At 58.0% G+C, this 21,259-nt stretch overlaps 2 protein-coding genes across 4 annotated transcripts; one reads left to right on the top strand and one right to left on the bottom strand.

Moving 5' to 3' along the window:
* Positions 1 to 1,893: 1,893 nt before the first annotated feature.
* Positions 1,894 to 5,571, top strand: FABP3 (fatty acid binding protein 3). Its single transcript, XM_048327187.1, has 4 exons — positions 1,894 to 2,067; positions 2,780 to 2,952; positions 5,050 to 5,151; positions 5,278 to 5,571. Exons 1-4 carry the CDS (start codon positions 1,995 to 1,997, stop codon positions 5,329 to 5,331), a joined length of 402 nt encoding a protein of 133 aa, XP_048183144.1. The 5' UTR covers positions 1,894 to 1,994; the 3' UTR covers positions 5,332 to 5,571.
* A 791-nt stretch (positions 5,572 to 6,362) lies between these two features.
* On the bottom strand, positions 6,363 to 21,154 carry ZCCHC17 (zinc finger CCHC-type containing 17). Of its 3 annotated transcripts, none has more exons than XM_048327184.1 (8): positions 21,008 to 21,154; positions 20,784 to 20,891; positions 19,543 to 19,600; positions 17,372 to 17,472; positions 17,199 to 17,290; positions 16,629 to 16,729; positions 14,671 to 14,829; positions 6,363 to 7,096 (listed from the first exon to the last, which is right to left on the bottom strand). In XM_048327184.1, exons 2-8 carry the CDS (start codon positions 20,823 to 20,825, stop codon positions 6,915 to 6,917), a joined length of 735 nt encoding a protein of 244 aa, XP_048183141.1. In that variant the 5' UTR covers positions 20,826 to 20,891; positions 21,008 to 21,154; the 3' UTR covers positions 6,363 to 6,914. The 3 variants fall into 3 exon arrangements, with proteins under 3 accessions (XP_048183141.1, XP_048183142.1, XP_048183143.1); XM_048327185.1 differs by having other exon boundaries at positions 14,678 to 14,829; XM_048327186.1 differs by lacking the exon at positions 6,363 to 7,096 and adding an exon at positions 13,921 to 14,464 and having other exon boundaries at positions 14,678 to 14,829.
* Between the last annotated feature and the right edge of the window lie 105 nt (positions 21,155 to 21,259).

Genomic DNA, 21,259 nt, shown 5'->3' with positions numbered 1-21,259 from the left:
GTGGATGGGTGACCCTGTGGGTGGGTGACCCTGTGGGTGGGTGACCCTTCGGATTGCTGTCCCTGTGGGTGGGTGACCCTGTGGGTGGGTGACCCTGTGGATTGCTGTCCCTGTGGGTGGGTGACCCTGTGGGTGGGTGACCCTGTGGGTGGGTGACCTTGTGGATTGGTGTCCCTGTGGATGGGTGACCCTGTGGGTGGGTGACCCTGTGGATTGCTGTCCCTGTGGGTGGGTGACCCTGTGGGTGGGTGTCCCAGTGGGTGGGTGACCCTGTGGGTGGGTGACCTTGTGGATTGCTGTCCCTGTGGATGGGTGTCCCTGTGGGTGGGTGACCCTGTGGGTGGGTGTCCCAGTGGGTGGGTGACCCTGTGGATTGCTGTCCCTGTGGGTGGGTGTCCCTGTGGGTGGGTGACCCTGTGGGTGGGTGACCTTGTGGATTGGTGTCCCTGTGGATGGGTGACCCTGTGGGTGGGTGACCTTGTGGATTGGTGTCCCTGTGGATGGGTGTCCCAGTGGGTGGGTGACCCTGTGGATTGCTGTCCCTGTGGATGGGTGTCCCTGTGGGTGGGTGTCCCTGTGGGTGGGTGACCCTGTGGGTGGGTGACCTTGTGGATTGGTGTCCCTGTGGGTGTCCCTGCCCGCAGATGCTCCCTGTGGATTGCTGTCCCTGTGGATTGCTGTCCCTGTGCCTGGGCAGCTGCTCCTGTCAATGTCCCCATCTCACGGTGCTGTTGGTGCAGGAGCACCCATGGGTGCACGGCTGCGCAGGTTTGGGACACTGACACCCGGGTGAGGGGACAGAGGACAGTCCTCGCCCTCTGTGTCTCCCCCCAGGCCATGGGGGCTCTGTCTCTCTGGGGAGTAAATTGTCCTTGTGACCCTGGGGAGCCGAGCCGTGCCCGGTGTCCCAGCCGGGACAGGGGACACCCATCCCACAGGGACGGGTCCTGTCCCCCCCGGGCACGAGGTGAGGGGTCCTGCTCGGTGGCAGTGCCAGCAGGAGGAAGCTGAACACGAGCTCCGGCTATTTTTGGGTGTCTGCGATGTCACGCAGGGGCCAGAGACAGGGAGAAAATGTCCTCAAGCCCCTCATGGGGTCCCTTTGACGCCGAGGTCCCCAAGACAAGGGGACGCGCTGCAGCCACGGGGCTCAGGGACACCCGATCCCCCAGCTGGGTCCGTCCACGACCCGGGGATGGGGGCAGGAGTGGGCACCGCCCCCTGGGGCCCGGGCGACACCGAATCCCACGGCCAGGGGTGACCCCACCCACGCTGGGAAGGGGCCGGGGATGCGCTGGCCCCAAAGCAAAGGGAGATGGGGGCACGGGCTGTGGGTCCCAGAGCCCCGTGCCTGTCCCTGTCCCCAGCGTCCCCCCGGCACCCAGAGCATCCCTGGTGGCACGCACGCACTGGGCGGGGACAGGGTCACACAGGCACAGCGAGCGGGGCAGCGTCACGCGTCCCCCCACACGGGGAGGCGGGGGATGTCACACACGTCCCCACACTCCCCTGGAGTCCCCCCATGTGTCCCCGCACCCCCCCGGCGCTCGCTGCTCCCCGTGCCCAGCTCCCCCGCCCCCGAAGGGCATCGCCACTGTCGCCGTCCCCCCGCCCTGACGGCGCCCACGGGCAGCCCCCACGTTCCCATGGGACCACCTGGGCTGGGCACACCCCCCCCGTGCCCACCTCAGCGCGCCCTTACCCCGCACCCGCCGCCCCGCAGAGCCCGGGCGCGGCTCAGGACACGAGTGGCCCTCCGCGCTGTCCCATCCCTGCCCTGCCCGGGGGTCGGGGCGGGGGCGGGGGCCGGGGGCGGGTGGCCGGGCCGGGCTGGCCGCTGGCAGCGCTGCCGGGGAGTATTTCTGGAGCGCGCCGCGCTCTTTCCAATCATGTGATGAGGACATTATTTAAGGCGGCTGCGGGGCCGGAGCAGCTGCAGGCGGTGCCACGCTCGCAGCCGGCCGGACCCCCGCGCCCCCCCGCGCCCTCTCGCCATGGTCGACGCCTTCGTGGGCACCTGGAAGCTGGTGGACACCAACAATTTCGATGAGTACATGAAAGCTTTGGGTGAGTGGGCGCGGCTCAGAACGGGCTCGGAGTAGCATCACCCCCTTTTTTTTTTTACTACGCCCCCCCCAGTTTGCTTGGTGAACCCCCACTCCTCCCCACGGGGTCTGGCTGGGGGGGTGCAGGCGGTGGGGGGGTCGCTGCTGCCTGCGTGGGTGGCTTAGGGCGGCTCTGGGGTTTTATGCACGTGTGGTTGGGCTGGGGAAGGGGGTCTCGGGCTGGGGAAAGGGGTCTCGGGCTGGGTGAGGGGTCTCGGGCTGGGTGAGGGGGCCTCGTTCTTCCCGTGCCCCCCCCGGGGCAGCCTCTGCAGAGGGTGGAGGGATGAGATGCCCACTCTGGTTGCTGGGGGCCGCCCAGGACCCCCCCAGCCTTCCCTAGCCCCCCACAGCCAGCCCCAGCACGGCCAGAGGGAGCCCCCCACCCCAGAGCAGTGCGGGGAGGGGGGACAGACACCAGTGCCCCCCCTCACCCAGCTCAGGGGCTGGTGGGTGCTGGTCCCGGATCCATCCCTCAGCAAGGACAGCATTCCCTGGCCCCCCTTCTCTGTTCCTGCCCCGGGGGCGCACGGAACCCCCCAGGACCACGAGCGGGGAGCAGTTTTGGGGTTGCGGGGAGCAGTTTTGGGGCTCACCCTCCACCAGCACGGGGAGGAAGAGCTCGGGGGTGATGCCGGGGCTGCGTGGCTGCATCGTGCCCCTCCTCGCCCCCCCAGGCGTGGGCTTCGCCACGCGGCAGGTGGCCGGCTTCACCAAGCCCACCACCATCATCGAGCTGGATGGCGACAAGGTCACCGTGAAGACCCAGAGCACCTTCAAGAACACCGAGATCACCTTCAAGCTGGGCGAGGAGTTCGACGAGACCACGGCGGACGACAGGCACGTCAAGGTGAGCCCCCAACCCTGCCCCGCCCCGGGGCACCCCCGACGGGCTCTGCGGGCTCCGGGGGATCGCTCCATCCACCCGCGGCTCCAGGGCTCCAGCCCGGCTGCCCGTGGGAGGGGAACACCTCTCTGCCCGCCGGGGCTGCTGCTCAAGCCTGGTCCCGTCCAGGCGGCCCCTCCCGAGCCCGTTTCGCCGCCGGGTTCCCCCGGGAGCAGGACGGAGCTGCCGGGAAGGTTGTGCAAGAGCCAGGCTGGCGAGTGCCAGCTTGCTCAAGAGGAGGCCGCCGTGGGGTGGGGAAGAGGGGCACCAAACCTCTTTGTTGAGCCCCCTCTGTGGCTGCAGGCAGGGACAGGGATGGAGCGCCGGGACAATCCCAGCTGGTCGGTGCCTCTCCCCAGGGCTGGGGGGGTACCTGGGGAGCTCAAAACTTCCCAGGCCAGGCTGCTCCTCCCTTTAAGAGCAAGGGAAAAAACCACCTGGGCGAGAGCAGTGTCGTTCCCGGCCTCTCGCACCCTGCAGGGACATTTTCCCTTGAAGGAGCGGCCCAGCTCCTGATTTTTCCTAGATTTCCGTTGCTGCTCCCATGCCCCACTAAACACTCCATGCACGGAGCAGCTGGCAGCTCTGTGCCCCACACCCAGCCCGGGGGCACTGCAGGAGGGATCCGGGGGCTCTTTGGGCACAAAACCCTTTCCTGGCCCCAGAGCAGGAAGCACAAAGGGCTGGGCTCGGAGTGAGGTTGGGGGAAGGGGCTGAGTGCGAGGTCCGTCGCTGCCGGGCTCCCTCCCGGCCCGGCTCCTGGAAGCCGTTCCAGCAGCAGGAACGTGTGACCGGCGCGGAGCCGCTGCCACAGCCCGGGACGTGCCCTTGGGGTGCCCCTCGGCCGGGGGCCAGAGGGCACATGATGGGTCAGCGGGGCCAGGCCGGCTGACCGGGGCACGGGGCTGGACAGGATGGGGCGGGGGGGATCAGTCATGGGGTGCAGGGAGTTGTGGGGCACCCAGCATTGCGTGGAATGGGTTGGGTTGGAAGGGACCTTAAATCCCATCCCATCCCATCCCCTGCCATGGCAGGGACACCTCCCACTGTCCCAGGCTGCTCCCAGCCCCAATGTCCAGCCTGGCCTTGGGCACTGCCAGGGATCCAGGGGCAGCCCCAGCTGCTCTGGCAATTCCATGCCAGCCCCTGCCCACCCTGCCAGGGAACAATTCCTGCCCAAGATCCCATCCAGCCCTGCCCTCTGGCACTGGGATCCAGGCCTGTGGGGCACCCAAACCCTGCGGGTACCCAAACTTTTGGACACTTGAGCCGTGGGGGGACCCAGCTTTGCGGATCTGAGGGAGGACACAGAGCTTTGTGGGGACCTGAGGCTGGGGGACACCTGAGCTCTGGACAGCCCCAAGCCAGGGGGGCACCCGAGGGGCAGCCCCCGGCTCTGGAGGGGCTGGGTGGGAGCACAGGGCAGGATGGGGACAGGCGGGCGGTGCCAGTGCTGGTGCCAGTGCCTGTCCCGGCACAGCCCTGGCCTGGCGCTGTCACAGCAGCCTTGGCACGGGCCGGGCTCTCGGGGCTGAGTCAGCAGCGGCGCTGTGCAAACAGCAGCGCGGCGAGCAGGGGCGTGTTGGCTGCACCAGCCCCTCCAAAAACCCTCACGGGCCCTGCAGGGCAGGGAAGGGTCGGTTCCAAGCCCCGATCCCTGCCCCGATCCCTGCCCCGCCTCTCTGGTCCCCGCCGGAGCCGGCGAGCCGCGCTTGGGAGCGGCCGGGACAGGTCCCGGTGGCCCCGGAGCGGGACGTGGCCCCGGGCAGCGCTCCCTGTGCTGGCCCCGGGCACGGAGGGCAGGGTGACCGTGCCGGTGGCACTGCGGGGTCACGGCGGGGCAGCCGAGGCCGTGACCCAGCGCAGGATCCGGGCTGGGCTGAGCAGCACTGACCGAGCCGGGCGGGGATGGTGCCAGGTGGGCATCCCCGCAGTGGCACCCGCAGGCTGATCCCGAGCCCTGCCGGACTCCAGGGTCTCCTCTGAGGGATAAACCCCCCCCCCCAGAGCCCAGAAAGCCCGGGGAGGAGGGTAACCGTGGGTCTCAATCCCTCCCTGCAGTCCGTGGTCACGCTGGACGGAGGCAAACTCGTCCACGTGCAGAAGTGGGACGGGAAGGAGACATCGCTGGTGCGGGAGCTGAAGGATGGGAAGTTAATTCTGGTAAGGAAATGGTTTTGTTCTGAGGCTCCCACCTCAGGAATGGTTTGAAGTGGGAAGAGCTCAGCTCGAGACAGGGCTGGGGGCCGGGCAAGGCAGCACTAACCCCCCGCACCCCTCTGTCCCCAGACTCTCACCATGGGCAACGTCGTCTGCACCCGCACCTACGAGAAGGCGACATAGACGCTGTCCCAGGTCCCCTGCCTGTCACCCGGTGCCACATCGTCCCCACCTCCTGGCCCCGTGCCAGGCGCGGCCTCCCGTGGGCTCGGAGCCTCTGCCCCGCCAGGGCCACCCGTGCCCCTGCCCGGCGCCTGCAGGGGCTCGAGGGACTCGGGTGGTGGTCTCGTGGTTTGTTGTTGGGTTCTTTTTTAATTAACAGTGGGAAAAGTCACATGGAAAAACAATAAAGGTGTTGTTACAGCTCCGTGTGCGGTTTGCTCGGGAAAAGGCGCTTTTGGCACGGGCCCACCCACAGGGCTGAGCCAGGCCGGGCTCTGCCGAGCAGCACCGGCGTTCAGCCAGCCCAGGCGCGCTGGCAGGGATGGGGTTAATGGCCAGTGATCCCAGATCCCATCTCGGCCTCTTCTCCAGGCTGTGGGAATCGGTTCTGGTTAGAAATGAGCTCTCCCGCCCAGCTCAGGATGCGGGAATGCCCCTCCCATGCCAGAGGCCGATCCAGCAGGGAGCCGCAGCCCCAGCCAGAGCTGCAGGCTCAGCTGGAATAAAGGTTCCCAGCACTTGGATTTGGGACGGGAAATGGTCCCAAAGGGCGCTGCAGCCGTGGGGAGCTGCGGTGGGAAGCCCAGGGAAGGAAAAGGGATAAGAGGGAGGCTCCACCAGCAACCCCAACTCCTCCTGTGATGCCAGGTTGCCAACCCCACTCAGCCCCAGCTCCCTGCAGAGCCAGAGGCCACAGCGGCGACTCCTTCCCCGCACTCACATCTGTCCCGGCAGGGCCGAGCTGCTCCTGGCACTCTGCCCCTGCCATCCCCGCCCGACCTTCAGCTCCAGTTACAACATTTATGCTCCTTCCAGCAGCCTTCTCCTACGGGTTACCTCACCACACACCCCCTTCCCACCCACGGGAGCCTCGGGAAGCAGCCAGAACTTCCCAAAAAAACCCTTTCCTGTCCCCTCCACACGGCCAACGCTGTTCTCCCCCTGCCCAAGATGAAGTGTGGAGGGTACAGAAGAAAGGAGCCGGTCCAAAGTCCAGCTGGAGAGGGCAGAGAATTATTTTCCATCCCTGTCCAAGGCAGCAAACACTCCACAGTTCATGTTTACTCCCCGTATCTCCGCTCCCCCATTTGCTCCTTGCTCCTGCACTCCCAGTGTTTGCAGAAACACCGAGGGAGCTGGGGCAGGTTTGCAGCCCCGAGCTCTGTGCCAGGGGTCTGTGGTCCCATCACAGGGCCCAGCACCACCAAACCCTGTCCCCAGCACAGCACGGGCCTGGCTGTGCCACCCCAACCCCAGGGACAGCGCTGGTGTCACCCAGAGCTGGCAGCAGCTCCAGCAGAGCACGAGGCTGTGGGACAGCAGAGCTGCCCTGCAGGGCGTCACGAGCCCGGGCTGGCAGCAGCTGTGGCAGAAAGGGGCAGCCGTGCCCAAGGTGGCAGAGGACAGCTCGTAGCAAGGTCGGCACCGGCACCACCACAGGCCCGTGTGACTTCCAGAGGGAAACTCCGTGTCCCCGGAGCCGGAGAGGTGCTGAGCCCTGCTGGCTGCTCGAGCTGTGCACCCGGGAGCCCGGCCTGCCCTGCTCAGCCCAGGGCTACTTCCTGTGCTTCTTGTGCTTCTTCTTCTTGGGAGCCTTGCTGGGCTTCCCGCAGTGCTTGGGCCTCTTGCTGCAGGGCTGAGCTCCGTCGCTGTCTGAGGCCGAGCTCTCCGAGTCCGACTCTGAGGACTGCTTGGCCTTGTGCTTCTTCTTCTTCTTCTTCTTCTCCTAGGAAAACACAGGAAAAGCCCGGGAATGTGGGAACGCTGTCCCTGGTGCTCAGCAGGGCAGCAAGGGCCTCTCTGGGCCTGTTCCTGCATGGAAAGGGCGCTGTGCCCCGGGGGCCAGCAGATACCAGCACTGCCAGCCCCCAGCTGCAGGGGCAGGGCACAGGGCATGGCAGAAACCAGAGCACAGGGGCAGCACCATGGAAATCCAAGGCTGGAAAATGTTGGATTTTCCATGGAACGAGAGTCCTTGCCCTCACTCCATTATTTCATTGTTCTTTATTAACGCCAAGTTGGAAGGATGAAGCTTTTTTTTGCCCCCCTAAAAAATGGGTTTCTAAAATAGCCATGAGCAGCATCCCTGCAGCCCCAGCCCATCAGCAGCCCCCAGCCTGCCAGGACGAGAGCCCTGGAGCATCCAAACACTCCCTGCTCCTGCAGGAGAGCCCAGTGCAGCTTCCTGCACCAGGACGAGGTCAGCGCTCTTCTGCAAGATGTGGTTCTTTGCACAACCTCACAAAGATTTCACCACGTGCCATCCTGTTTCCCAACTTCCTCTGCACTCCCTCCGCTGCCCAACCTCCCACTGCACCCCTTCCTGCTCCCCAACTTCCCCTGCACCCCTTCCAGCTCCCCAATTTCCCACTGCACCCCTTCCAGCTCCCCAACTTCCCCTGCACCCCTTCCAGCTCCCCAATTTCCCACTGCACCCCTTCCAGCTCCCCAACCTCCCACTGCACCCCTTCCAGCTCCCCAACTTCCCCTGCACCCCTTCCAGCTCCCCAATTTCCCACTGCACCCCTTCCAGCTCCCCAACTTCCCCTGCACCCCTTCCAGCTCCCCAATTTCCCACTGCACCCCTTCCAGCTCCCCAACTTCCCCTGCACCCCTTCCAGCTCCCCAACCTCCCACTGCACCCCTTCCTGCTCCCAATTTCCCCTGCACCCTGTTCTGCTTCCCAGCTTCCCTTGCACTCCCTCCTGCTCCCCAACTTCCCCTCCACCCCTTCCTGCTCCCCAATTTCCCCTGCACCCTTGTCCTGCTCCCCAACCTCTCACTGCACCCCTTCCTGCTCCCCAATTTCCCCTGCACCCTTGTCCTGCTCCCCAACCTCCCACTGCACCCCTTCCTGCTCCCCAACTTCCCACTGCACCCCTTCCTGCTTCCCAGCTTCCCTTGCACACCCTCCTGCTCCCCAATTTCTCCTGAACCCCTTTCTGCTCAACGTCCCATTGCACCCCCTTCTGCTCCCCAATTTCCACTGCACCCCCTTCTGCCCCTCAACTTCCCATTGCACCCCTTCCTGCTCTCCAGTTTCCCCTCACACCTCTTCCTGCTCTCCTGGATTCCCTTGCACACCCTCCTGTTTCCCAACTTCCCTTTCACCCTTTCCTGCTCCCCAACCTCCCCTGCACTCCCTCCTGCTCCCCAATTTCCTCTGCACCCCCTTCTGATCCTCAACTTCCCACTGCACCCTCTCCTGCTCCCCAACCTCCCTCGCACCCCCTCCTGCTCCCTCCCCCTTCAGAGCCCCCCATCCTGTGCTCCAGACCCGACCTTCGGATGCAGCACGAGAGCAGGTGGTGCTGGAATGAAGCTCGGAAGGAACTTTGAAACGGCTCTGAAGCCTCCAGTTTGAGGCGTGTGATGAAGCAGCGGGCAGAGACTGCCCTGAGACCAGGCCCGGGGGCACTGGGATCACCCCGAGGCAGATGAGCACTATTTAATGGTGCAGGATGGCAATTTGGGGATGTTCAATCAGATCACGGGCCTGGGGAGGGGATCTGATGGATCCCGTGCTGCTGCATCCCCTTCCAGCAGGGAGCAGGAGCAGGAATGCTGCCAGCAGCTCCCGAGGGCCTGGCAAAGCCCATCCTGCAAAAGCTCAGGTGCTCCCTCGAACCCCCCCAGCTCTGGGAAGTGAAGGCACAGCGGGGAATGGGCCTCCAAAACCACTGCAGCACCTCGCACACGGGGAATGCAGAGCTCCAGCTCTGCCCAAGCACAGCAGCACCGGCCCCCAACGAGGACCCACCAATTCCATCCCTGGACACATCCACACCTGAGAGACTTTCCTGGCAAAAGGCTCTCAGAGGATCAGGGAATGGATTGGGCTGGAAGGGACCTTAAATCCCACCCAGTGCCACCCCTGGGACACCTCCCACTGCGCCAGGCTGCTCCAGCCCCAATGTCCAGTCTGGCCTTGGGCACTGCCAGGGATCCAGGGGCAGCCCCAGCTGCTCTGGCAATTCCATGCCAGCCCCTGCCCACCCTGCCAGGGAACAATTCCTGCCCAAGATCCCACCCAGCCCTGCCCTCTGGCACTGGGAAGCCATTCCCTGGCTCCTGGCCCTGAATCCCTTGTCCCCAGTCCCTCTGCAGCTCTCCTGGAGCCCCTTCAGGCCCTGCAAGGGGCTCGCAGCTCTCCCTGGAGCCTTCTCCTCTCCAGCTGAGCACCCCCAGCTCTCCCAGCCCGGCTCCAGAGGGGCTGATCAGGAATTTTTGCTCTATTTGAGGACACAAGGAAAGAAGCCAAGGAGGGTTTCAGGGAGCAGAGATGTCCAGTGAGGCAACCAAAGCCCTGGAACAGGCTTGGACAGCCCCAGTGAGGAATGTGGCCCAGCAAGCTCAGCTCAGGGCTCTGACTAACCCAGCTTTTAAGCTCCTGTGCCCAAACTGGATTGGGTGTCCAAGCACCAGGCCCAGGCTGTCAGCTGGGGAAGAAGGAAAGGAGCTGGCAGCTTATTTTTAATCAAACAGAACAATTCCAGGGAGCTGCAAGAGCCAAGACAACACCTGGAGCTGAGAATCAGAGTCCTCTGGGATCCCAGGGAAGGGAGCAGCGGATGGAGTCGCACCCACCACACCCCTGGCACTTTTTAGCTCCACAACAGCGCTGCAAACACCCAAAATGGGGTCTGTTCTCCTGTGGGGTAACAACAGCCTCACCACGAAGGCCCTGACCCACAGAGGAGAGGCAGAAGCAAATCCTCCCGGTCCTGAGAAGAGGATGGGAAGGAGTTAAATCTTCCCGAGAAGGGGATGCAGCAAGGAGAATTTTCTCAAGCTTTTCCAGCCCGTGCACATGGTGAGAAAGTCTGACAAGACCTTCACAAGCAACAGAGTTTCATTCCAGAGCTTGGGAAACTTTCTCAGGACGTGAGGGCTGCAGGCAGGACAGGATGTCACACACGCTCCTGGGGATGGAACAGGGGACATGAAAGCACACGAGGGCATTGTGCTGGCTGGAAAAAAAATCAACAAACCCTCTCTCTCCCCTTTTTGGGGGCTTCTAACAGCCAAGATCACTCCAAGAGAGACAAATTCCTGTTCTGGCACACAGTGGGGTTCTTGGGGTGTCCTGTGCAGGGCCAGGAGCTGGACTCAGAGATCCCTGTGCCTCTTCCAACCCTGGAGGTTCCATGATTCTCTGATTCTCTCCGTGCAGCAGTGCAGGCACCTCAGCAAGTGAGCACAGCCTGGGCTGGAAATGCCGCGGGAAGCAAGGAGAGCTGAGCATTCCCAGAGCAGCTGGGGCTGCCCCTGGATCCCTGGCAGTGCCCAAGGCCAGGCTGGACATTGGGGCTGGAGCAGCCTGGCACAGTGGGAGGTGTCCCAGGGGTGGCACTGGGTGGGTTTAAGGTGCTTCCACCCCAAAGCATTCCACGTTTTTTTTTGGTAGCAGGAGGCGGCGCTGCTCCAAAATCCTCCTGCAGAAGCAGCATCCTGCTGCCAGAGCACAGCTCTCCCTGGATGCAGCATCCCAGCCCGGGGAGATCAGCACTCTGCAGGTCACCAGGGCACTCAGTGAGCAGGGGGAGCGCTTCCAGCTCAGGCACTGCCCAGCAGAGCCCAGGTTTGTGCCTGCAGGGACACAGCCCAGCCCTGACACAACCCCGAGCTGCCAAGTGCCCTCCAGCAGTGCTGGCTGGGGCTCAGCTCAGCTCTGGGCACACCTAGCACTCCAAACACGGCATTTTGGGGGAATATTTGGAGAGGATTTGGCTCAAGCAGCTCTCAGTGCCGAGAGGGCTCACAGCACACAGAGCTGCACTTCACAGTTCCCTGCACATCCTGCCCCACCTAGGCAGCAAACACACCAGAACCCAACAAAAGCGCCCCAAAACCTCTCTCCCAAGCCCCTGCCGGAGCTGCCAGCAGGACAGCAACAGGCTCCAGTGCCGATTTTCATGGAATTCCTTCCCTACTGCTCCAAAACCTGCTCCAAGAGGGGCCCCCCCAGCACTCCAGGCTCCCTCCTGCCCTTGGTGAGGAAACTGCTCCAGGCTGGGCTCTGAGAATGCTACAACAGCTCATTCCTCCTAAAGGTATTCGGGCTTGAGATAAGAGGGGAGTGCCCAGAACTCTCCAAGAAGCTGAAATATCTTTCACCAGACCCTTCTGAGGAGTTATGATCCCATTCCCAAAGATTTTGTGCCTGTCCTTGTGGAAAGCCAGAATGGAGTTCTAATGTGTGTCTGCATCTCCAAGGGTGTGCCAAGAATCCTTCCAGGCTTCTCAATTTTATTCTTTATCCTTATTCCACCACCCAATTTCATCCCAAACCAGATGCATTACATAAATCTAGAGGTATTTTTGCATCCTTTGTTGGAGGAGCAGGCAGGATGAAGCTGAGGAGAAGCACCCAGCCTATAGCCAGTAAATAAAGACAGCCAGATTCGGAAAAATTCGGATGAAGACAATGTGTGAAGGGCTGCGCCCTCTTAATGCCACGGAAGAACCAGTAAAACCAGTAAAAGTGAGGATGGACCAAGGCTGGATGAGCCACAGGTCACAGAACAAACACCCTTAGGCGTGGTTTGCACATGAAGATCTGCAGGAAGATCTGGAAATCTTCCACAAGGTGGGGAAAAGAGCAGCAAAGCCTTAAAAAAGCCCCAATCCCAAAGGCCACCCAAAACCACCTCAGGGATGAGCTGTTCCATGTGGAATAAAGCCTGCAAGGAACTTAGAAATGGATCTAACCCCTCAAATTGGAGGTTGTGTGAGCAGACGATGGGATAAACTTGGAGAATTTCACTCCCAGGGGTTATCCCTCGGTCAGCACTGCAGGTTTTTTCTTGGAAGGCAAAGACAGCAGGATCAGAAGGGCTCAGCCATTCCCAGCCTGCTGCCTCCCACACAAGCCCAGCAGGGACACGGCTGTTCCCACAGGAGCTCCCTCACCCCGTGACCCCAGGAGGGAAAGGGACACAGAGCCTGTGCCTGCCCAGCTGTCCCAAACAGGCTCCGGGGCTCACGGCTGCCACGGCACCACGGAACTGTGGAATTGTTCAGGTCGGAAAAGCCCTCCAAGATCAGCCAGTCCAACCCAGCCCGGCCCCAAGTGCCACATCCACGTGGTTTAGGAGCACTCCCAGGGATGGGGACTCCACCCCTGCCCTGGACAGGTTTAGCAATTCTTTCCCTGAAGGATTTTTCCCAATATCCAGTCTAAACCTCTCTCAGCACAATTTGAGGCCGTTCCCTCTCCTCCTGTCCCTGTTCCCTGCCAGCAGAGCCCGACCCCCCCGGCTGCCCCCTCCTGTCAGGGACTTGTGCAGAGCCACAAGGGCCCCCCTGAGCCTCCTTTGCTCCAGCCTGAGCCCCTTTCCCAGCTCCCTCAGGATTCCCCAGCCCCTTTCCCTTCCCTGGACTCGCTCCAGCATCTCCTCCTCCCTCCCAAGTCCCCCATTTTCTCAGGGATTCCAGGAGGCAGGAGAGGCCTCACACCCCCAGTGCTGCCAGGGAGATCTGCCACCCCAGAGATGGGCACTGTCACACCAGTGCCACCCCCGTGCAGGGACCTGAATCCAGCTCCACCCTGTAAATGCTGTGGGGCTCAGGCAAGAGGGAAAAGAGAAGCTGGGAACCACTGAGAAGGCAAGGTGAGAAAAAAGGGGGTGAGGACCCCGGAGTACCTCAGGAGAGGAATCTCTGGGAAGAGGAAAAAAACCCCAGAAACTGCAAGGAAACATCAGATCCAGGAAAGCACAAAATGCTGATCCTGAACAAGCACAAATGTCATTCTCACTGCTGTGACACTCGGTGGAAAGGGGATCCCTTGGGGGCTGGCAGCTCCCTCCCCTCATTTCAAAATCCCAGCCCCACAGTGGTGTCACACAGATGGGATGGGACAGGTCACAAGGAGGCTGGCACTGAGGACACGGAGCCATTTCCACGTGCTGTAAATCCCGGAGCTCCAGGGAGGCACATGGCAGCTCCCAGACAAGATCCCCGCAGGCACTCGAGACTACAAGGGAACTATTCATCTCCAGGATCCCACATCCTGCCTCCAAAAAAGCTCCCAGTTTTATTATTCCAGCTCTGGAAAACATCTGAAAACTTTTGATGTCATCCCTGAGAAGGGAGGGAGATCAAAGGGACAAGGGAGATTTCAAGGAAAGCTGTTAATCCAGCAACCCCCCAAAAAAATCAGGGACAAATTCAGGACAGTGACCCACATTTCCTGTAGTGTCAGCAGGGCAAGACCCCACTGGGAATCCCCATCCTGGTGGATGGGCAGGGGTAGGATAACGAGCTCTTTGTGCACCTCTAAGTGCAATTTCTCCCCACAACATTGAAATAATTTGAGCCTTTTCTGCCTGGTGCCACTCTCCAGGGATGCAGAACCACAGAGCTGGAAAGGGGGGGGGGGGGGGGGGCGGAAAGGGCTTTGGAAGTGTAATTAGAAGTGGGACTGTGAAGGGGCTGATGGAAGAGTTGATTTATTGAAGCCTTGAACTGGATTGTGGCTGCCCCTGGATGTGTCCCAGGCCAGGCTGGATGGGGCTTGGAGCAACCTGGGATAGGGGAAGGTGTCCCTGCCCATGGCAGGGCTGGGATGGGATTTAAGGGCCTCTCCACCCCAAACCACTCTGGGATTCTGTGAATATTTGTCACTGAATAAACCTGACCACCAAAAGCTCCTGGTTTGGGTTCAGGCCTCCTCTGTGTTTTATTTTAACCCATCCTGCTCTGAGGCAGAGGGCAAACACTGCCTGGAAAATGTCTCTTATCTGGTGCCACTTTCCCAGGGACAGGAATTGCTCTGGAGCCTGGGAATGCTCCCTGTGCAAACACAGCCAGGGGTTTTCCCCCAGAGCGTGCAGATAAAGCCCATTCCCACAGCTCTGGCTGGGTCAGGATACCCCTGGAGCCAGCAGGGCACTGAGCTCAGATCAAAGAAAGGTGTGAGGGCAGGAAAAGGGAGGAAAACAGGTCATTGGCAGCAATCACAGAAATTCAGGGCACTGAAGCAATTCCTATAGAGCCTCACAACGACCAGGAAAAACAGTAATCATCTTCTCACTGCCAGAAATCTCTTCTGAGAGCTGGGTGCTGTAGCACAAAACCAGCTTAAAGACAGCTTGACAAGGATAAAAGGAGAAAAGCTAAGAATTAGTAAGAAATCTGCGGAGGACGTTCCTGTTTTGCTACAGAATCTGCCCAAAACTGAGGCAGCTCCTCAGGCCAGACCTGGCTACTCACACCCACGCTGCTGTAGTAACTCAGTTGTAACCACAGAGCAAATACCCATCCCCCTCGTCCTTTTCCAGGCCAGCCTGAGCCCACCTTGTACCTTCTTCCTCTTTTTTGAAGACTCCTCGGCCTTGCTGATCTTTTTATCTCCTTCACGTCCTGCTGCTGCCACCTCCTCCTCCTCCTCCTCCTCTGGAATGAGGCTGTACTTGGTACCTCCAGGCTGCATGAAACACTCCTTGGCAAAGTGACCTGGAAAAAAGGTGTTTGAAGGAACAACCCATCCCCTTTTCCTTTAGTTTTATTCTCTTTTTAACAATTCACACACCTCAAGTGCTGCCAAGGCTCTTTTTGATTATTTTTAGTGACAAGGAGACAATCTCCACCGGACCATTTTTGATCCTGAAATTTCAGCTGGTTGAACGCGCCCTGATTAAACAGGACAGGGAACAAACATAACCCAGGTCATCCTGGAGGCGAAGAAGAAAATAAGTCTTGTCTCAACAAGCAAAAATGTGTCTCTGCAGGGGCTTAATCAGCCCAGAAGAGAGTGGGGCAAAGGTAAATTGGTGTGATTGGCACCCGGAAAATGAGCTAAAGCCACAAAGAAAGAGAAATTCAGCTCATCTGGTTCTTCCCTTTCTCCTCTGGAGACATCAAAGTTGACCTACTAAGAGCTGCAGTGGAAATTTGGAGAGCTGGCACCTGCTGTTAGGAGGAGACACCGTTATTAAAAAGCAGGTTGGAAATAGGCATAATCCTGGGTTTTGGGGTTCTTTCAAAGAGTGTTTTATATAGAACAGTCCTTCAAATAGGAATAATTCTTTAAGATAGTATTTTAAGGATACTCATGTACCACTACAGAGCCCACACTGATCATTAACCTCCTCCAGAATAGCAGGAGCTCCGTTAACCATTCACTCCACATAACACAAGTAGGGCCACAGCAAAAACTCTTGCACAAAAAAAAACTATTTTATGCCTCAGCAACTTGAATAAACCTGCTGGAGGCACCTCAAAATCCATCTTCACGCTGCTGAACCAGGCAGGACGCCCTTTCAGCAGGTCACAGACTCGGTTTTAGCTCTGAGACACAGCTCCAGCATCCCAGCAGCTGAGCTGGAATTCTCAGTGGTGGTTGTTGGCAGTGAGGTGATGGCTCAAGGTTGGTTTGCTTCTCAAAAACCAAAACCAGAATAAGATCTCAGCTACGAGACACAGGAAGCAAAGAGGGCAGGAAGGGAACTCGTCCTGAGCTGTGCCCAGCTGGAGGCACAGAACGGCTGGGGTTGAAGGGAGCCCTGGAGATCACCTGGAGCAGGTGACACAGGGACAGCTCCAGGGGGTTTGGGATGTCCCCACAGAGGGAGGCTCCAACCCTCCCTGGGCAGCAGCTCCAGAGCTCTGCCACCCTCACGGCCAGAAGTTCTTCCTCAGGGTGACGTGGAGCTCGCTGGGTTTTGTTTGTGGCCATCACCCCAGGTGCTGTCCCTGAGCAGAGCCTGGCACCATCCCCGGGCACCCCGGGGGTATTTGTGTGGGTGATGGGATTCCCCCTCCGTGTTTTCTTCTCCACAACAACCAGGCCCAGCTCCCTCAGTCTCTCCTCATCTCTCCAGTCCTTCATCATCTTTGTGGCCCCTCACCAGGAGCCCAAGGGGGTGTGATTTTAAGGAATAAACTCTTTTTTTTTTTTTTTAAAGGACTCGAACTAAGTCTTCTGTTTTTGCAGCAAGTGATAAAAAATGCCTCCTCTAAAGGAGAAACATGGCACAAAAATTCATTCCCTTTGCACAACCATGTGTAACCATGCCAGCAGGCTGCCCAGAGCAGCTGGGGCTGCCCCTGGATCCCTGCAAGTGTCCAAGGCCAGGCTGGACATTGGGGCTGGGAGCAGCCTGGGATGGCAGAAGGTGTCCCTGGGGACTGGAATCTGATGAGCTTTGAGGTCCCTTCCAACCCAAACCATTTTGGGATTCTAACCATGATACAAGCCCACCAAGGGTCACTGCCTGCCTGGGACAGGGCAGTAAGGAAGCAGCAGAACCCACCTTTGCAGCCACATTTCTTGCACATCGTGTTCAGGACGGCCTCCAGGGTGATCTTCTGGCTCGTGTAGTCCCTGAAGGTGCGTTTCTTCCTCTCATCCTGGCTGGGAGGAGAAGGACAGCGCCATTTTCAATCCATTCTCATCTTTAACCTTCCGTTTTTACACCAACACAACCTGAGCACAAGGTTTAAAGGCTGCTCTCAAAGTAAAACGTTGTAAAAGCAAAGAGCAGAGCTGATCTGGCCTTGGGCACTGCCAGGGATCCAGGGGCAGCCCCAGCTGCTCTGGCAATTCCATGCCAGCCCCTCCCACCCTGCCAGGGAACAATTCCTGCCCAAGATCCCATCCAGCCCTGCCCTCTGGCACTGGGAAGCCATTCCCTGGCTCCTGGCCCTGAATCCCTTGTCCCCAGTCCCTCTGCAGCTCTCCTGGAGCCCCTTCAGGCCCTGCCAGGGGCTCGCAGCTCTCCCTGGAGCCTTCTCCTCTCCAGCTGAGCACCCCCAGCTCTCCCAGCCCGGCTCCAGGTGGAAGCCATTCCCCTGGAGCTGCTCTGCTCAGCACATTCACCTACTCAAGGCAAACATTGTTGGGATCCAGGTCTTTCCCCGTGCCTTGGTGAACGACCTTCATGGACAGGGAGAGCTTCAGTTTGTCCTCCTTCATCTGCAAAGCAGGCAATTAGCAGAGAGTAAACGAGCACGGGGTTAATGAACAGGCAGGAGATGCTCCTCGAGCTGAGGTTACCTCTTTGCCAATGAGCTTCACCCAGACCTTGTCCCCAACATCCACAATCTCCGAGGGTTTGTCCACACGGCAGGAGGACATGTGAGTCCTGTGCACGAGGCCTGGAGCGGGTTTGGGAGAGAAGAGAGAGAAGAAAACCCTCAGCAGTTCCTGAAGTGGATGCAGATAATCCCTTGGGCTGTGGAAAGAATGTACTCTTCTACCATAATAAATTCAATTTTTAAATTAACAGCGTTTATTTCATCCTTAACTCATCCTTTTTTTCACTTCTATCCAGACAATTCTCCACTGAACCTCGGATTTGTAGCTTCCAAAATGGTTTGGAGCAGATAGTCCTTTGTGGTGTGAGGAAAATGTATTTTTATACCACTAATAGGTAAAATATAATAAATTAAAATATATATAATTAAGAAGTAAAATATGCATTAAAATATAAAAATATTTATGTAGTAGGAATAAACTTATTTATATATCTATATAATAGGAATACAAATAAATATTAAAAATACATTCTATATAAGTATATATATAATAGAAATAAAAACAAACAAAAACACATAATAAATAAAATATAACAAAACCTAGCCATTTAAAAACCAGCAGTGTTTATTTCATCTTCAACTCATTCTTTTTTAATTTCTATTTTTTGACTGCTGCTTATAACGTAGGTGCCACTACTAAAGCTGCTCACGGAAGCAATAAAGATAAATAATAAACACAATTCTAAATAAATACAGCTGTCCTTTGGAGAGGGCTCTCATTTTTTTACCTGCTCAAACAGGTCCCACTGCCCCAAATGAGATTTGAATTTGGGTGACTGACAAGTGAGCAGCAGGGGAGCAGAAATCCAGGAGCACTTTGCTGTTCCAGCTCCCATTCCAAGGGCACTTTCTGCCTCCGGGTGAGATCCCCCAGCAGCCAAATTCCTGCCCAGGGTCCTGCAGGGAGCAGGAACCTCAGCAGGGCAGCAGAGAAGGGTTCCTTGGGCTTTGCAGCTCTCCCTCAAACACAGACACAGCTTTAAGTTGGATTTCCCAGTATTTTTTATTTGAGCTTCCATTCAGTCTTTTCCTTTTTTGGTTTTTTGCTAATTTACATTGGCCACAAAAAGAAGGGAATTGGGCAAACTTGCTAATTGCAGATTTTCTATAGTTCTGCCATTATCTTCAAATGAGTCTCTAAAATAGCCTGAGGTTATCAAAACTTCCACTAAAATATCCTGAAGGTACCAAAAAACCACCCAAAATATACTGAATTTACAAAAAACCCACCCAAAATATCCCAAAGTTACCAAAAACCCACCCAAAATATCCCAAAGTTACCAAAAACACCCCCAAAATATCCCAGTTACCAAAAACACCCCAAAAATGTCCCAAATGTACCAAAAACCTACCCAAAACATTCAGAATTTACCAAAATCCCACCCAAAATGTCCTGAATTTTCCAAAACCCCACCCAAAATGTCCTGAATTTAACAAAAACCCATCCAAAATATCCCGAAGTTACCCAAAACCCACCCAAAATGTCCCAAATTTACCAAAAACACGCCTCAAATATCCCAGTTACCAAAAACACGCCCAAAATATCCCAAAGTTACCAAAAACATCCCCAAAATATCCTGAAGTTACCAAAAACCCGCCCAAAAATGTCCCAAATTTACCAAAAACCCACCCAAAATATTCCGAATTTTCCAAAAAACCACCCAAAATATTCCGAATTTTCCAAAAACACCCCCAAAATGTCCCGAATTTTCCAAAAACCCATCCAAAATGTCCCAAATTTACCCGAAACCTACCCAAAATATCCCGAATTTTCCAAAAACCCACCCAAAACATTCAGGATTTACCAAAAACCCACCCAAAACATTCAGGATTTACCAAAAACCCACCCCAAATATCCCAAAGTTACCAAAAACCCACCCAACATATTCTGAATTTTCCAAAAACCCCTCCGAGTCTTTTTTTCAAGCAGGCAATAATCCATCATCTTCTAAACACCCCTCAAGAACTCAAATTTCTTCCTAATTTCGGAAGCGTTTATTTCACCTTTAGCTCGTTCTTTCTCAATTCCTACTTTCTGCTCGCTGCTTTTCGGAGCTTTTTCCAAAACCCTTGAATTCGGAGCGGCCGCAGCAGCCTGGAGCTGCACCCCCAGCAAACAGAGACACCAACCTTGCTTCCTGCAGCCCGGGATTGCCACAAACGCCCCGAAATCTGTCACTGCAGCGACCTGGGGAGGAAACCCACACAGGAGCTGAGGGAAAGGCCTCAGGGGAGAAAACGCACAACAAACCCACCAAGCTCGTCTGATGTGGGGAGAATCAGGGAATGGTTGGGGTTGGAGGGACCTTAAATCCCACCCAGTGCCACCCCAGGGACACCTCCCACTGTTCCAGGCTGCTCCAGCCCCAGTGTCCAGCCTGGCCTTGGGCACTGCCAGGGATCCAGGGGCAGCCCCAGCTGCTCTGGCAATTCCATGCCAGCCCCTGCCCACCGTGCCAGGGAACAATTCCTGCCCAAGATCCCACCCAGCCCTGCCCTCTGGCACTGGGAAGCCATTGCCTGGCTCCTGGCCCTGAATCCCTTGTCCCCAGTCCCTCTGCAGCTCTCCTGGAGCCCCTTCAGGCCCTGCAAGGGGCTCGCAGCTCTCCCTGGAGCCTTCTCCTCTCCAGCTGAGCACCCCCAGCTCTCCCAGCCCGGCTCCAGAGGGGCTCCTCTGGACTCTCTCCAGCAGCTCCAGGTCCTGCTGATGTTGGATCCCAGCTCTGCAGGTGGGGAATCACCTGAGGAGGGCGGAGGGGCACAATCCCCCCATCGCTGCTCACCCAGCTGTGCACGGACACGGGGCTGGGCAGCTGCCACAGAGCTCTCAGTGATGCCATGAAGATTTTTTGCCTTTTCTTTTGTACCCCTGTTATACCTTTTTACAGCTCCTGTATTCTCAGTGCTTTTTGCCTCCATTCTTGGCCTTGTTTGTCAAGCTGAGAGATTAAACATTTTAGAAGCTTCGTAGCCGGGGATCAGTGTGCCCCAGAGCCCAAGGTCCTCTCCAGAACACATTCTGTAAGCTCAGATAGAACCATCCAGGGGAAGGCTCCTTGGGGAGGGGGGCTCACTCGAGCCTCTCCTTGGGGAATCTTTGATAGATCTGCTAATTAGTAACACCTATAATGATCTACCCGATCTATCGGGGTGGGCATTGCGGGGGGCACTGAGGTGCATTCGACCTGGACGTGTGCACCTAAGGATCCTTAAAATAAATCCCAAGGTAAAATCCCTTTTCCCTTCTAACCGTGTTTGACTCTTGAATTTAAGACCAGGAAAAGGCATCATCAGCCCCTCGAACCTCGCTGCGCTAAACCCGGACCAAACCAACAGAACGAATTCACGAAGCGCACGGGCCAGGCCCGCACCTCGCCCTGGAAGATCGAGTACAGCTCTGGCAGCGGCTCCATCGCCTCCAACGCTCCCGGGGCAGCCAGCAGGATTCAGCCCGCGCTACCGCATCTCCCCTGGGGGTGCTGCGGAAAGGAACATTTAATGAACGCCTGAAAACCCGCCCGCGGAGAACCCTCAGGGTTCAGCGGCTTGGGGATGGACCCGAGAGGAACCCGCGGTGCCCCGGTACAGGACTGACCCGGACGGGCGCGGTGGGACAAGACAGCTCTTCCCGAAGCCCGCGGGGCGGTGAGGGCTCGTCAGTGCCCGCGACAGCAACACCAACGCGCCGCCACCGCCTCAACCGCTCCCGCCGCCCGCCGCCATGCCTCCTTCACCCTGAGAGGCCGCTCTGCGCGCCAATCACAGCGCGCAATGTTGCCGGGTGGCCACCCACAGCCAATCAGTATTACTCATGCTAGCCAGCGCCCTCTCTCCACCAATCAGAGCG

Source organism: Corvus hawaiiensis, chromosome 23 (genome assembly GCF_020740725.1).
Source record: "Corvus hawaiiensis isolate bCorHaw1 chromosome 23, bCorHaw1.pri.cur, whole genome shotgun sequence".
In the NCBI taxonomy this organism is placed as follows: Eukaryota; Metazoa; Chordata; class Aves; order Passeriformes; family Corvidae; genus Corvus; species Corvus hawaiiensis.
This window is presented reverse-complemented; position numbering and strand designations above follow the sequence as displayed.